This window comes from Mytilus californianus, unplaced genomic scaffold (genome assembly GCF_021869535.1).
Source record: "Mytilus californianus isolate M0D057914Y unplaced genomic scaffold, xbMytCali1.0.p SCAF_8, whole genome shotgun sequence".
Taxonomy (NCBI): domain Eukaryota; kingdom Metazoa; phylum Mollusca; class Bivalvia; order Mytilida; family Mytilidae; genus Mytilus; species Mytilus californianus.
In genome coordinates this window covers 83428004-83446498 of record NW_026262734.1, presented here as the reverse complement: position 1 = coordinate 83446498, position 18495 = coordinate 83428004, and the positions used below count along the sequence as shown (strand labels likewise).

Below are 18495 nucleotides of genomic sequence, written 5' to 3'. Positions count from 1 at the left end.
CTATTATATATTAATACGGTTTTGTCGAAAGATATTCATATAATAACTATAAAACGAAAATGCTGTAAGACTGCCAATGAGACAACAGTCCACTATAGACCAAAATACGTAGAGGATAAGAACTAACAGTCACCGTATGGCCTTTAACAATGAGTCTTAAAAAAAATGTTTTGATCTACCCATGAATAAAAATAGATAAACAGGCAATGTCATTTAAGATTTAACTTCGTTTTTGTCGTTACTTTACGGAAACGTAAAAGTCCCATACATTTGTTTTCTTATATGTCTCCTAATGTTTGCGTTATAATGCAAACCTTTGCGAAATAACACAAACAATTGCGTATAATGCGAACCTTTGCGAACTAACGCAAACATTTGCGAAATAAGGCAAACCTGTGCGATATAACGCAAACATTATTTTTTCTTTCTATTTCTTATGTTAGATTTAAGGGAATAAGCTGTTGTAAATAAAGAAAGGTACATATATTAAAATTAACCACCCTGTGTACTTACTGCAACGTAAAATGCCGAGTGTTATGCACATATCATTGCATAACAATGAGGAGAAGAATAAACCTTTATATATAATATATATATATAACTAGTATATATATTTGTTTAGGGGCCAGCTGAAGGACGCCTCCGGGTGCGGGAATTTCTCGCTGCATTGAAGACCTGTTGGTGACCTTCTGCTGTTGTCTGTTCTATGGTCGGGTTGTTGTCTCTTTGACACATTCCCCATTTCCATTCTCAATTTTATATATATATATAAACTGGTAAGTATTGATTGATTGATTTTTCGTTGCTTAACGTCCAGCGAAAAATATTTAATGCATGTTTAGGACAAGAACAAGTTAACAATAAATACAATAGGCAGGTCTTGTATAAGTGGCCATCCAGGATGAAGGTCGGGGAAATTTGGACTGGCACTTTAAAATGAGAGTATTTTGGATAGGGACAGAAATTTTGCCTTGCAACAGGCCACCTACGGACCCCTCAAAGAGTTGTTTTAAGGGTTCTTAACTTACTGATAGCGTTACACTCTCTTTACATGAGGCATCAGACTTAACGTCCCCATTCTGACTGGATGTGACTGCAAATACGTACATCCCGCACAGCCAAAAGGACTTTGTCAAGCGTTTTACTGCCGGTCGAAAGAAGACTACGTGACCATACTTCTATCCCCCAGTCACCCTTTGGGGTCCCTGTTAATGTAGCCGAAAAAAAACACTTCCAAATTAAGCGCTTGTTTGAGCATTGTGAAAGATTGGTTAGATCTTTACAAACTACCATATTGAAATAAATGTATAATATGACGATTTCTTATTATCATAATTATGTAGTCTATAAAAATTTTCTACGCAAGCATCTTAAATAATCACCTTACTAGATTGAAGTTCAAAATCCCCATATTATTGTCAATTAAAGAAACTTTATCATATACTGAAATTCGATAAACGATTTCGTAAAACAGCACTATTTTTTTAAATCATTTTGAAGCCGAAAGATCGTTTTGTCTACTTGACTCGAGAGTTTCGCAATTGTATGAACTTTTTTGTTGCTCTTCCCTACTTTGCCACTTCCCTGTAAATTAAAATTATCGAAAGCGTAGTCTTTCAATTAAAATTGTTCTATTCCATATCAATTTTCACGTTATATTTATATAATTTTCTGATACAAAAATATTTCTTAATTTGTGTATAATTGTGATACAAGTATTCCTTTATTCTTATGTATATTTATTATAATGAGTTTGTCTGATTTTTATGCTCTCTTTCTTAACTAAATCACAAACAGGCAGACGGACATGCAAATGCAGATATTTACAAAACACCACTTTCAAATTAAATAAAAAAACATAAAATTTAAATTCAATAAAAAAGTTTTTAATTATAAAATATTCAAAACTTAATGAATCATTTAAATCAAAACGTGTGCGTAATATAGCAATAGTTTCGTTAAAAATATGTACAAATGTTTGTTATTAAAACAAATACTCCTTTTTACAACATAAATTTTCTACAATCGTTTCTTTTGTAAACAGTAACTTTTGTGGTTGAATCATACCAAGATGAGATGTTATTACATGTCGTACACGCTACATATCTTGACAGCAGTGATGAAAATAAACCATGATACATCGTTATGCACTTGAATGCCGTATCTTACGATTTAATATTATCATAATTATCGATCATGGAAGTAGTTTATTGACAATATAATACTTCCATGATCCAATTAATAGTACCTAAATCAACAAAAGAACACTGTAAAATATTTAAAAAATAATTCTAAAATTAAAAGAAATATAAAGTTTCTACACGCGGTAAAGAAAATATCGCTATTTACAAAATTAAGATCAGACATATGATTTTAGTTGTTAAATAATTTTGTTATTTGGCATTATTTTAGTTAACAAATACATCGTTATGCATTAAATAAACTTTGATAGATAATATTTTATTTGGTGTTTTGATATTTTATTGTTTCAACATGCATATGACAACAGACAATTGTTTAGATAAACCTTTAAAATTTATTTCAAATATATTCATTTCAAACGTCTTAAACTAGATAATTCAAGATTTCAACAATGAACATGAAATATGCAGCTGTAAATCACATGCAAATTAGATTAGAAATATAGCAAAAACACATCTTCAACCTTAGATTAGCAATAAAAAGATCGATTTATCAAAGAACTATAACCGCAAGTTGTATTTTAAACCGATACTAGTTGTCTCCCTTTGTTAAATTATTTACAACAAACAAAGAGGGTGGTGTCGGGAGAAATTAAGGCGTGTCGATGAAAATCTGACAGTTGTTCATTATGACCTGGTATAAACGCCACTCAAAAATAACTTTTTTTTTCTAGAAATTTCCCAAAATTAGTCACGGGGCCCAAAAAACGACCGAAAAAAATATTTAAAATTATAAAATTTTTCTTATCTTATGTATTTCCATAACTTTATGAATTACGAAATCCCATAATATAGTTACAAAATTAGCCGATTATCTAATATTATGAAGTTTCATAATAATGTGTTAAATTAGGATATTTCATAATATTATGCAATTTCCTATTTGCCTCGACTGTGTAAGCTTACAGACTTGTGATCATTATACGTATAACTCTTGCTGAATGTTCTGTTTTTAAAACAAAAAAGATATATAAAATTCAAATAGGAGGGCATGTTTGCCCTGTTGCTTAACTCAGGAATAACTGTTTTTATACTACGAAATTATCAGGAACCAGTGCGCTCGTATATGCTTTAAATGACTTGTCAGCACAAGTCAGAGTAAGATATAATTTTGACATGATATGACTGTTACTTTACTTGAACTTACAACAACATGGCTATGCATGCTTGATTACTCACCCGATTGTTTAAATCCTACCTCCTTTTATTCTTAAATTGACTCAAAATACTTACTAATAATAGAATATATGACTTCTCCGTTTTCCCCATGTGAAGATGACAACGCAGCTACCATATCTTTACCAATTTTCTGTTTTATCTGTGAAAAAAATGACTGATAGGAAACATTGTTGATGCATTGTTTTGTGACTAAAATAATTCTACACTCATCACACTAAACCCTATTTTGAGTGATTGTATTTAATTACGACAGATAGCTTCTAACAAATATCTTGATCCGCCTGTTAGTTATCTTTTTTTTTTCTGATAATCCTGTATTTTACATATTTCTTGTGAAACAAATGACAGCTTTTGTTGGGTTTTCTATTTTAACAATGTTATCAAATAAAGCATGTATAATTCAAGTTTATAATTTCTTATAATTCTGCGCACTCCAACTAAGTTAAAAAGATATCTTTTTTTTCTGTACATTTCAAAATAAAATATGATCTTCAACTTATTGGCTTTTGTCTATTGTTCAAGACCAGTCCCTTTCTCTTTGAAAAGTCTTTATCATTATTGGATTTCTATCTTATTGATGCATATCCTACATCTTTTGTATTTTTTTTTTTTTTTTAGTTTTGTTCATGAAGACTACCTATGACTATGATACGACCGTCGTCCTTACTTTCAACAAAACTAAATTAACTGTATAAAAATTTCGCTGAAGCTTACCTTAATGATCAAATAGGATGCACTAGAGTCATGTGTAACTAAAAAAATGACTTCTTGATTTCCTGTGCAAATATCATAGTCTGCTTTCCATTTGAAATGTCTATATAGTTAAAAAATGGAAAGAAAATAACGAATAGAAACATGTCAGGAAAGTAGATACCTTATATCATGTATATACAAAAAACTCCAAGATAATATTTACAATTTGTAGATTATTATTCATTTTAAAATATCACCGGAACACTTCGCAAAAAACTGTAATGCATATGTTGTTTTAAGTTGCTAAAGGCATGATCTAATAAAAAGCTGTGTGTTTAAACCCGTTTTAGAGAAAATGTTAATCAAATTTGCATGTTTCATTCATGATTCATCTGCATAGCGAATCAATACATACATGAACATTTATACATATGAAAATTAAACATACGAACACCCATATTCTGACACATGCCAAGAAGAAAATAGTTTTTACAAAATAAAGAAAAAAATTAAGAAAGAAACATATACCTGAAACAAATACAAAATAAATCATCCTTTCAAACACAAAAATTCCATACAATCTTATTCATTTTATTTCAATAAAAATTATGAAGTCATTACTCTGTTGCATATCTACATGTAAAATTTAAAATGAAGCAACATGAGCAAGGTATTGTATAAATATTCTCAATTGCAAACCAAAAGCAAGGACAATTGACCTATACCACATGAACATTCATTTAACCTATAAAAACTAAAGATTTATAAAAATAGGTATATATCAATGTGAAAAAAAAGAAGATGTGGAATAATGTACAATGGGGCAACTCTCCACAAGAGACTTTATGACTCATAAATTAACAACTATAGGTCATCGTACCCTCTTCAACAATAAGCAAAGACCCAATCACATAGTCAGCTATAAAAAGCCCCGAAATAACAAATGTAAAACCCTATTCCTATCATTGGACAGTGCTGTAACAGTACAACATAGGAACAAACTATAAAAAAATCAATATGTATTAAGCTCGTTACTAAAAATATGTAGTCAATATAAGTAAAATTTTCCGGTTCACAAATAAAATGTCATATATCAATTATCGCATTTTATTTCGATAAATGAAATACATTGCCAGCTAAGACAATATCAATTATGAGGGGACTATTTAAAATAAAAAGAGATTACATTGTAAATGCAGGGATGATCTTATAGCACTCACACAGGTAACCGTAGTTCCTATTTCTGGGTGTATGTTTGTTCAGGTTATGGAGATACCTATCGATACACATCACATACACAACAAGTTGTTGCTGAAGGACCAGTAATTCCACATTCATTTAACCATACAAAATTTATAAATACATGATCCGGAATGTTATCATGATCCATTGACAAGAAGACATCAAAATGACTGTTTTGTAGAGGTTTAAGTGTCTTACACATATTTTAATCCATCATGTATTCGATATCGTCTCTACCGACACATATTAATGATAGTCAATTAAAAATTGATCTTTAAAGGATCATATGAAGAACAGGCTGTCATTATTAGGAAATTATTGTTGCCAATTATAGCTTGAAATTTATATTGAGAATATTTATCAATTTGTTTTTATAAATGATCAGATTTCTTTAATTGATCATTCGGACTGTAAAACTTAATCAATTTCGCCGTGACCTGTTTTAAACGTATGTATCCGTCAAATGGCTTTCAGCATATCATATTATAATGAATGTTTAATATTGCAAAGTTTTCAATAATAGTATTTACATTAAGTAAATTCGGACATTATTTGTATTCTGTTTTCATTAGTTCTTTGATCAATTACAATATCATTTCCAAAAATTGATTGTATTTACAATGATAATTTTAGACAACACAAACTGTTGACTTTTAAAATTAGGTATTAATGACAATTTTGTATAAGAGAGACATTTTGAATTTTGAGAACAGCATCGTTCATCTGTAGATAATACAAGAAAATAATAGTTTGCTGAAAAATAGTATAGTTTGATCTACTTATAGAACACATTCCCAACCCTGGTATTGTGTTATTTATACACTTGTCGATTATATTTTTAATAAGCTAGTATAATTTAATAGGAATTATAATTCTAACATACAACTGCATACCTTTCTCTAACAGTCCCAAGTAGAAATCCAGCAGGACTATAGATATGCAAGGCGTTTCTAAGGCAATTTCTGTTATCGTTAACGCACATTAGTACCATCTTACCGTTGTCATCAGTAATAGTAAGATTCCTATTGTGAATGTGATCTGAAATAAGAGACGTGTAAATAGATTATAGAGGCAAATGCTACCATCAAGTTATTCGATTATCATTTTTACACCATATTCACTCGTTCCTTTCAAATCAAACTTCAGTGAAATTGAAACAACATTTTCACATAAAAAAGAAATTAAATGCTTTGCTTTGAATGATATGCAAGTTGTTTCATACAGATAAATATATATCGTAAAATATGATCATGGAAAAATGTATCGTGTAAATCAAATTAAGAATGATTGTCTTCATCCAATGCTAGGAATGGTTTTCGTATAAAGATATTTAGGACATAAACACTACATCTTTTAAAACAATTAAAGTTAGATGCAACCGGAAAGCTGAATGTAACTAATTTAAAACCATTAAAACGTCCGAACAAACTGACCTTTTACAAAACGGACACATCCATGGTCAATCACGCTGTCCAATCAATAAATTATTATCAATATAAAAAAAAAAATTATTAACCAACATAATTGGCTTTAAAGATAAGTAGTACTATTATGAACAAAAAATAAGCTAAAAATAGCCTAGATGTTACATTTTAATTAAAAGGAGTCGGTGTTCCATATGTTTATACACTGTAAAATGGTGGAAGAAGTATGGCGACAATTTGTTCCAAAGATGTTGGAATTTCGTACTAAGATAAGAGTTGAACCTTTACAAAATTAAGAAACTCACTTTGTTTGAGTCATTATAAATGCTGATATTTATTTGAAAAGAGGCGAAAGGTACAAAAGAGACATTCGTACTCATAAGTCGAACATTAACTGATGAATGTAGATACGGAGCGTAAATTTAAGGTGTGTTTACTGTTTGCGTTTTTTTCAATCATCAAAATTATAAATAGACTACATTTTCTTTCTAGAATTACTTTAAATTTCATAATTGGTTCATTAAAAGGGATTAATGGCCTGCTTTTGTCATGTGATGTGATGAATCAATGCATTCAGGAAACCATGATCAACGGGAGAATTTTTTTTTAACTAAATTAGAATATGCTCCATTTTCAAGTTACCGCCGAAGTAAATGAAGAAAAAAACGCACGTTAAAATAATCAATAAATGATTTTTTTAACGTATAAACCCATTCAGATTTTAAATAATAAGTCAGTTAAATGTTGAGTAAGTTAAATAATTAGTCAACACTGATCAAACTGGGCTATCAAAAATCACTGAACTACAACTACAGATATAACTGAAAACAATAATTGGACATATATGATATTATGTTTTCCCATTTCGCTTCTGCATCTGATATCGTCAAAATTCTAACCGAATTAAGCAGGCACCCTCATTAAACATTTTTAGCATTAACATGTGTGGTTTGATTTATCGTGACAAATTAGTAACAGAATAGACTGTCTTTTAAGTCAATTATATGATGTTTCAGATTTGAAATTAGTATCAAAACTTATTTGGTATTAATGTAAATAAAATAGACAAATTATTGCGACTGCACTAACCTTTATCATTTGGTGTAATCCTAGCTATGTTTCTGTCGTCAACAATCTCATTCTTGATTGTATATAGACCTGTTAATCATTACAACAATAAAATATAACAAGATGACTTTACAATTTCATTCCATTATAAAATACATGAAATAATACAAGAAACTGTCAATAAAATGCTGCATAGAAAACTACCGATAGAGCAACACAAACTCAAAAATGTATCTTCCTGGTGTATCTGTATTCTTATATATCAATTATCTTCATGGTATACTAACATGACTAGGTATAAAAACAAGTATATATTAAAAACCCATTATTCAGAAAGCAATTGAAGGTCTTTCCAATCGGCGTCTAATCATAAGTTTCATCATACTGATTCGGTAAATTAATGAATTTTATATACTTTTGTGTAAAATGAAGGTGATATGTGCTACCTCCGGTTCAAAAAATGTCACTTCCGGTCTCACCTAATACCGGAGACCCTTTCAATGTACTGAATGATATTTCAGTCACGTAAATGTGATTTATTTGATAGTTCAAATTGTTCCGAACTAGTGTTTATTCAATGAAAGTACTCTTAAATTATTATTTGTGTATTTTGTTGTTTTAGACTTTTGGTCGAACTAAATCATACCTTATCCAATCAAATTTTTCAGTTTTTTTCGTATGCTGTGTTTATATACAACTGTTTAAGGTTAGTGTAGGGTTAAGTGCTCACACACATGTGCAACCCCGTTGCAGTATGTATGAGCCTGTCTAAAGGGAGTAGCATGCTACTAGGTGGTTGTCGTTATATGCTGTCGATTATATTTGTTTTTAATATATGCTTGGATTTTGTTTTTTTCTATTTTAAATTTTGTCATTTTGGTGCCTGTAATAGCTCACTATACGTTAAGGGCTTTAACAATTGTTGAAGACCAATCAGTGACGTATACATGGTATCTTGCTTGCATCTTCAAATGGTCTCTGGTGGATAGTTGATTCATTGGTGTTTACAGTCTATATATTCCGATTTAGATATTTGAGCACACCATTCAATATCCAAAACTACGGTCGGTAGATTCCAGTTAATACATTTTACAACGGGTATTGACGGACTGTATATAGTCAATATGTAAAACGTCAAGAAGAATAGTTGAAATAGTGAAAATTTGACGTCCATCTCATCTTAGGAATTGGGAACTAAATAGAATATACAAACCTGATGACTTTATGCTCCCATCCTCAAGTACTGGAATCAAAGACATTGATTATATGCTTATGTGACTACATGCTATTCAATTTTGATAAACATTAGATCATTTCACAATCTACATCCCTTTGAAATTGAAAAAAAAATTCTCCATTTATAAATCACAGTCAAAGGAGTGAAAATAAGATGTACAGATATTCTTATATGAGAACCCTTGCCTAAGTGGGGTGTTCAATTTCTCATGCGGGATGTTTAAATACGCAGCCAGGTTCGATAGGGATAGAACAATCGAATTTGATGCCTCATTTTAGGAAAGCGCATCGCTAATTAACCGTTGCATCAACACTTTTAGGGAGAAAAGAGGAGACATTTTGTCTGTTTTAAATTCTTAATCATTAAACCCCATCATGTCACCTTGCAGAACCTACCTATCATATTCATTTTTGATGTGTTATATGAATGCCTTTGGATCAAATAATTCAAAATGGACGTTCAGAAATAGCAATCAACAATAACTATTTACAAATAGACAACTGTCTCATATCTTGTGTGTGTTAAGTCAACACAAATAAACTATAAGTTTTTACAATTGTTTAAATTGGCAATGTGCTTGCCTTATTTATGGTACAATTTTTAGTATGGATAAAATGTTAATATTGTGCGGCAAAATGTTCCTATAAAACTTGTGTTGCCGATTTATTTTGGACAATCGAATTCACCGATAAAGTATTACATTTCCCCAAAAAATGTACATAGCTATCATAATATTGATAATTAACCATTTCAATACGATTCGATCATTTTCAAATATAATAACACAAACAGCACCAATTGCGCATTTTTTTCAATAAACAACAACTCTTTAGTGAAGCTCGAGGTCAACAAATTTGAAAAACCGAAAGATATTCAGAGGTTGGAAAGTTTATCAAACTAAAAAGGACCTAAGCTGTAGCCAAATCCGGGCAAAAGGGTCAGAACTTTTCATGAGGAATGTGAATTTCAGCTTACTAAAAGTAAGTTTAAATCTAACAATATCCGTATCGTCATGAAGAAACCAAAGTACTGGCTTCTGGACTGGTGATACTATCGGGTACAAACAGTTCACAAGAATTTGTGCCTATCATATGGAAATAATAACATTAACGTTACCAATTTAAAATTATCAGGTGTATTGACGTTAGAAGCTCATTTTAATACCAATGTATTCTGTGATAATAGATTCAACAAACATGAAAGCAAAATGACTTTTTTAAGAAAACAATCTATGAATTTGAAATTTGAGAATTTGGCTGATATTAAGACAAATTAAATAACATTTATCTCCGATTTCATGTGGTTTATAAACAAATGTTCACCTATTTTGAAAAAAAAATGAATCAGGAATATTTGATTATTTATGTGTTGTATTTTCTTTAAAAAAAATATCTCTTATACCACTTTTATAGCGAGATGAACTAATAGCTTTCTGTTACTGAAGAGTCCAACTTTAAAATATGTCTACATCGTGAATAATGGTCATATAGCTCCCCTTGTATTTAAGAAGTAACATGTTGTTTAGGTGTCGATTTTCTTTGGGATGAGCGTTCCTGATGGAGGCACATCCAGAAAAGTTGTTCGGATGCATCAATACTGTCATGTATTTACATGTATATTATCTTCTATATCTGAACTGATTGGAAATGATTCGCAAGTTGTCTACTAATAAACTTGAAAGTCCCTGTTAGTATCTTTTGCTTCACCTGTAATGTTCCGTGCTGGTTATGTATATATTTCGATTAGTCGTTTTTTCGCATTGTTTTGTTATGGTTCTTATATGGTTGATTTCTGTTTGTTTTCTATTAGTTTTCGTTTTATAATTTCAATTTTTTTGATGAATTGTTGGAAAATTGAGGAAATGTTAAGTGTTTTAACGAGGGTGATTGTGTGGATCCAATTTTTGTATGTAGGAACTTGACTTGGTAAGACTATGTGACCTATAAGAATCACTTGTACCTTTTTATGTGTATGTCTCATTTACGAGTACATGCCATATTTTTGTGTCATTCAAAGTTAAGTATATTTCTTCTCAAACTGTATCCAGTAATTTTGGAGAATACTTTTCCTGCACACTGTATCTAAACATGTTAAATTTACTTGTTCGATCAATGATGATAGTATCCACTTCGTCAATAAGATTGGTAATATGTGGAAGCTGTCTGTGCATTGTTGACATTATTATTACACAATGCAGGTGTCAGGCGTGATCAATAAGACATTAACCTGAAACATAGTTGTAAAAATGATTTCAAAATTGGATAACAATGTAATGCTTGACTTAGTCCAGTTAAACAAAGATTGCAATCATTGAAAACGTCACTACAGAAACGGGAATGGAGAACATGTTCTTAGAATATACACACATATTAGAAGGTGTCGAGGGGAAATCATTCTCTAAAAAAGAAAAATCAGCAATAGGTTATGAAAAAATCGTCTCTATTGTCATAAGTTAAACAGATAAAAGTCAAAGCATTTATGAGTTATTAATGTTTCTTTAGTTTATACTTTTAAAATTTTAAAATATACAAGTGTAAATGATATAATTTCTTACCTGTACTGATAAATGACTTTAGTCGTTAAAATCATTCAGTGTGTTGCTGAATATTTACAACTAACGTGGTATTTCTAAAGGATATTTGTTAAGCAAAATACAGTCATCAGTTCAATTGAATGAAAACAATATTGGTTATTCTTTTTTCTTCTTTTTTGCAATGTACACATACACTTAATGTTGTAGTATGTGTAGTGTAGGTGGTATATTATTACCTGAATGTATAAAAGTGAACACTTCATTTATATATTCTTGTTTGTTGAAACGTCACATTTAAATCCGAAGTGATTTTATTATACTATTTTTCATTTTCTTTTTACCATCTCAATACTAGTTTTGATATATTTTAGTTACCTTTAAAATATGTTTTCATGTGTTTATGTCGTATGCTTTGTGGTTGCAGTATAATGTGTACTCGTGCTTTTGGTATATTCTCTAGAATATGTTTAATTAACATGATTAAGGATGTTCACTTATCTTGTTTTTTGTCTTTTTGTCATATATTTGCATTCCTCTAGTTTTATCAATGAAGTGGCAATACAAATGTGTCCCGTAAACTCTTACTTTTCCTTTTATAGTTCTATTACACAGTGTAGATCAAACAGCCATGTTTTAGATTTTATAAAATCCTTAAATTTTTTTTCATAGTTTTTGAAAGAAAAAAGATGTCAATATTTTACATGTTTAATGCAGGAAAAACTATAGAGAATTATATCTCGTAAAAAAATCGATTGATCACATCTCAAAAACTAGGACACAAATATGTTTATCTTTATCTACTTTTTCAGATTCGTCATTACTATACTTTAAATTAAAAACAGTCTTCTGGAGAAGAAAAAAACTTGTCTTCTAAGGCTGGGTGGTTTTGTTTTATTTGTGAATGATAATCCATGTGGTGTTGTTTAATTGTTCTTATTTGTTCTATTTGTTTTTCCTTTATTGTTTCATCATAATACATGCCGTTGAATTTCAAGTTTGCAGTTTTACAGTTCTTGGCTTTTTATAGATTACTTTAAGTTATGCGTTTTTTTTTCAAAAGTGAAGGTCTTATGGTGGTATCAGGATGATTACATCACAGCCATTTAATCTATTATAGAAAGTTGTTTCACTGGCAAATAAACAATATATTGATATTTTTTTTCAGGATATTCGAATACATTGTCCCGATTTTGATATCCTACCAGTATTTTCATCATTTGGGACATTTTAACATATGTGGTAAAAAAAATTACGGATAAATTGAAATTCATTTTTCTGTAATTTTACAATCCTCATTTTCATACAAAAAGTCTTTGCATACAGTTAATTAATTCATATGTTGTACACCTGTATTGTATGGTCCTCTGCTCTGCAAATCAGCACACATGATAACGCTCAATCATTTTTTTAAAGTTTCAACATGTCAGATATCTCTACACACAGAACATTCAATACAGTAAAACAAATCATCAAAATTGATTACTACGAATTGAAGAGACGTGAAGGAACTGCATTGATGGCTTCGATGTGGACTGGCATGAATACAAAACGCTTTGCCAGGACAACATGTACAAATGTACATGAATTTTGTTGCTAATGCTAGACCTTCGCCAATTACTTACTCTGTTGTTAGTTTCTAAATTATTTTCAAAATTTGCGAATATCCACATTATTCAGACATTTTTTTTCTAATAGAATTTAAAGAGTTTTATATCAAATGTATCTCGTGAAAATGAAATACTATAACTTGTTAATAGACTGAAGACAGTTTTTCAAATTTATATTCGATTGAGAATAATCTTTTGGTTCTCATTTATCAGACATCCCGGTTTTAGATAATGTTGACGTCCGTGTTATTAAATGGCCACAGGGATCATGTTTTAACTCAATGTTTCACTGTCTTATTCGGAAGGAGAACCATTGTCTATACTGACGTCTAATGTAACTGATATAGTTAACAATTAAACTTATATTGGGTTTGTGTACGTTTAAGAAATTATTGGTTGCTCTGTGTAATCAAAATAGGAGGTATAAAGTTTTGAACGGTAGACTCATTAAAAGTTCTAGGCAAATTGGGAAAATCAGTACTTCTGTTAATGTTGTTTATTTTTAAAGATTCTTTTAATAAGATCTTTTAAGGTTTATTAATACGAAAAAACAGTTTATGGTAATACCAAACTGTTATGATACTTGAACATTCATTTGTTTATAGGACTTTGTTATGAAATTATCTAATTGGTATTTGACCAAGTTTACACAGTAACTGATATCCATCATTTTTTTAAGTTAAACATTAGAACCATGTTTGGTGCGTTGATTGTGGTTGATATGAGTGACATGAGACCTATCGTTACTTGGGTTTTATATCAACAATATTAATAAAATCAATACAGGAAGTTTTAGATATGTTTTTTTTTGTCCCATGATATTGTCATTTGGACCAAGAGAATATAATACCTGTAGTCGTTAAAATCATCCAAGACAGTTTTATGGGAATCTTTAAATTATTTATCTGATTGTCCCGGCTGTTTCTGGACGGAATCAAGAGGTTGCTTTTTTCTCAATGTTGGTTTATCAAACCTTTTAATTTCTTGTGTCTGCGGAAACTTCACGTCATTTTATTCCTGCATATTGAATATCGAATCGCAGTTTAAAACACAATGCACGATATATTACTTTTTGGATTTTTCACGTGGTGTCGTAGGAAAAAAAAGAAATAAATAGCTCGTCGGTTCACTAATTACTAAACAGTATCATTTGAAGATATTCTGGGTTGTCATCTTCTGGCATTGTACGGGAATATTTTTGAATATCCACTAGCATTGTTGTTGAAAAATCTGGCTGCAAAATCGCCTCTTTTTCAAACAATCGTGAACAAATTCCGATTTGTGTCAGTTTGATTTATGTTGAAAGTGCCGTTTTAAGCACTTACATATTTGAAAAGTGTGACTTTTTTTTTAATTTTTCCGTTTCTTTATATCATTATTTTGTATTGATAAAAATTGATGAATAAAAGAGGCCGGAAGTCAAGATATTACATAGTAAGCTGTGTTTCTTTAGTTTATAACGTTACAAAATACATAAGTGTAAATGATATAATTTTCCTACCATAACTTACTTTGTATTCTAAAGGTCTTTTGTGAATCAAAATGCAGTCATCCGTTCAATTGAATGAAAGCAATATTGATTAATCCTTATTTTTTTTTTTTTTTTTTTTTGTTTGGCAATGTACACATGTTCGCTTCAAGTTCGTAGGTGTATTTTTACTCTTTTCTGTTCCTATTAACTTAATGTTATAGTATAAAGGTGATAATTATAGGTGATATATAATTACCTGAGTATATGAGAGTAAACACTTCATCTAGATATTCTTGTTTGTTGAAACGTGTGAGTGTACATTTAGATTCGAGTGATTTTATAATACTATTTTTAATTGCTTTTTTAACATCACAATGTCTAGTTTTGATATATTTTAGTTACCTTTAAAATATGTTTTCATGTGTTTATGTCGTCTTGTATGTGGATGCAGTATAATGAGAACTCGTGCTTTTGGTATATCCCCTAGCATTTGACAGTTAAGTGTACATTATTAAGGATGTTCGCTACTTTTGTTTTGACTGTTTGTCATATATTCGCAATCCTCCTGTTTTATTTTTGTAGTGGCAATACAAATTGTGCCCGTACACCCTGACTTTTCTTTTTATAGTTTTATTAAATATACAGTGTAGATCAAAACGCCAATTTTGAAAATTTTATGAAATCTTTGTTGTTTTTTCATAGTTTTTGAAAGAAAAAAGATGTCAATATTTTACATTTTTAATGCATGGAAAAGCTAGAGAGAATTATTTCTCGTCAAATTTTCAATTGATTATATCTCAAAAACAAGGAAACGAATTTGTTTATGTTTATCGTACTTTTTTAGTTTTGTTATTCATATATTTTCAATTTAAAACAGTCTTTTGAAAAACTTGTTATCTAAAACAGGGGAGCGAACATCCACAAGTAGTGTTTTGTTTAATTTGTGAGAGATAATCCATGTGTTATCGTTTGTTCTTGTTTGTTCTATTTTTTTTTTTTTTTTTTCGTTTATTGTTTCAGCATAATACATGACGTTGAATTTCAAGTTTGCAGTTTAACAGTTCCTGGTTTTTTATAGAATACTTTAAGGTATAAGGTTTGCTCATTAGTGACGGTATTTTTACACAAAACGTTCTTCGAATACATGTACAGTTAACTAATTCATATTTTGTACACCTTTATTTTATGGCCCTCTGCTCTTCAAATCAGCACAAATGATAACGATTAATCATTTGTTTAAAGTTGCAACATGTCAGATATCGCTGCACACAGATTTTGTGTTGACATACGTTATATGTGTACCTCAATTTGACAATGATTTCGAATATTATTGATGAAAAATAAACCTACGTGTACGTCTCGGTAATAATATTATTAGCTAGGTTATGCGATCGACATTTAAATAATTCGAATTTTAAAAACAAAAACGTGTAATAAAGTTTTTTTGATTTCTTTCAGTTTTCTTTCCCTTTTTCCCTATGAATCTCGCATCTGACTTCAGTTTGAAAAGAAAGGGGTTATGACGCGTGAACATGTAGAACGGAAAGTAATAACAATTTGCAAAACACGAAACTTGAACATGTTGACAATATAATAACATTTAACATTGTGTTAAGCAACATGTGATCTACATGTATTTAGAATGAAACTGTATAAGTAGTATTTGAGTCCTGAATTCGTACAAGTCATTCCATTAAGATATTTAAAAGTTTAAATTCTAATATTTCAATAACGCTATTTGACCATTGTAAACGCTATTTGACCATTGTAAAATAACAGCTAAAAGGTTGTGGTTATATTATATTCTTAAATTATATGAACTGATGAAATTTGTGTTATGATATATCATATCAAAACATTCCTTGTGTAATGCAATCGATTAATCAGTAAAAAAAAAGATGATAGATATACCGTCTTCGATTGGTATGTTGTATTTCATTTAACCTTAATTGTTGTAAAGAAAAGAAAAATGTGTATCGTTACTGATATTCCACGTAAAATTCCCTTATTTTATTGTATTTGATTCACCGAAACTAAGTCAAAATGAATAATGTTGCTATCATTTACAGATGTGTTCAACAAAGTAATACAATGATAGGGTTTCCGCTGGCGGTCGCCATTTTTGCATGTTGCGAAAAAAAAAGTTGTGGCGATTAAAATTTATTATTGGCGAAAGAAATATACCGTTTCATTTCCTCTTTTTTGTTTATTTTTTCATGTTTTTCTGAATTTTGTCATGGTTTGGCAATACTTTGAATTTTCCTTGAACATGTTGAACTATATACGATTTTGATAGCAAATCAATAATCAGCTGGTTGCATTTTATAGCTATCGGCAACTAGTTGACAAAGGTTTTTATTGTATTGTTTACTAAAATGATGTTGTTAAACGGCGTCACATGTCACCCAAAGCATCTATTTACAACATAAAAAAATAATGTATAGTACCTCCTTTTCATTTATGAAGACAAATATTTGACAGGAAGAGAAAATGAAATTGATGATGTTTGTATAAAATCGACTTTTGTAAATGTTTGGCTGATCTTTAATTATCTTAACTTTAAACATATTAATATTATGAACTAAAATCTGATACAGGACGACCTTACGTTTCATTTTAATAGTCCTTAACTTGATGACAAAGGTAACGCATTTAAATGATTTGTTTGTTGTCAGTTGTGTCGACCTGAAAGGTTAACAGTGACCTTTAGTATCAATAAATTATGATACTAGTATATACTTAAAGATTCGGAATTTATACACCATCGTATGATCAACGTTGACATTGTTTTATCGCATATATGGGAATTTCTTGTTATATTCATCTACCAGAACGAATTGGATTGTGTTGCATTATGTGAAAAAGTTTAAAAGTTTTAGTTTATTTTGAAAGTTTCTTGTTACAATGAACATGGTGAAGGGACTCTATGCAAAGATATCTCTTTATGTACTGCTAGTTTCTGAGGTAACAAGCAGCCCAGTAAGCAGTAGTTCTAAAATATATTTTTTAACGTGTTGGTGGAAAAATGTTGGTATCGTTTTAGATTAAGGAACTATCTCCTCCAATATTTTGAACTTGAACTTCACCTAAAGACAAGAATTGTCGTAATCCCCATCTGGTTAGAAAAAAAATACAGTAAATGTTACAATGACATTTTTCTTTATTTGTTTAAGAAAAAAGATTTACTAAGTTTTTTCATGACAACATTTTTTTCTCCAAATTTGACATGAAGCAGAATGGACTTCTAGGTATTAACATTATTAAAAAAAATTCGGTTGAGGCGACTCTACTTTAGAAATGATATAAGCAAACTGATATTTAGACAGAACGGAATATAGAAAAACAGACAGAAAGACTGAAAATTACAGTTTATAGACGACTAGTCTACGGACACCCAATTGTACAAATGACAAAAACGGAAAGATACGTACAGGCATGAACATACACATGTTTAAATCCTTTTTTCAATCACATGGTATGTTTACAATATAGATTAATGGTCATTGGTTCCTTAGTGTGTGACTGAAGAATACAAATATGGGCATTCTTAGATTTCTGTCGACCGGCAGTAAAACACTTGCACAACTGGGACGTTTTTTTGACTGTTTGTGATGTACAAGTATGTAGTCACGTCAGGTCATACAGAGGACGTCAAATTTGATGACAATATCCAACATAAACATATAAATACCAATTTTCTTTGTTGTTTCTAATGTTTTGTAAACTGGTGCTCGTCATTTTTCTTTCTGTTTTGAATATTTGGTATTCTATTTGATGTATCTTGATTTTTGTATGTTCTTATACTCAATAGACATTATTATGATTATGGTGCTGGCCGTT

General features: G+C 30.1%; 1 protein-coding gene across 1 annotated transcript; it reads right to left on the bottom strand.

The window, feature by feature from the left end:
- Positions 1 to 3106: 3106 nt before the first annotated feature.
- LOC127712594 (uncharacterized) lies at positions 3107 to 11264 on the bottom strand. Its single transcript, XM_052219113.1, has 6 exons — positions 11145 to 11264; positions 9021 to 9050; positions 7829 to 7897; positions 6209 to 6353; positions 4095 to 4194; positions 3107 to 3519 (listed from the first exon to the last, which is right to left on the bottom strand). Exons 1-6 carry the CDS (start codon positions 11221 to 11223, stop codon positions 3412 to 3414), a joined length of 531 nt encoding a protein of 176 aa, XP_052075073.1. The 5' UTR covers positions 11224 to 11264; the 3' UTR covers positions 3107 to 3411.
- Positions 11265 to 18495: the final 7231 nt, after the last annotated feature.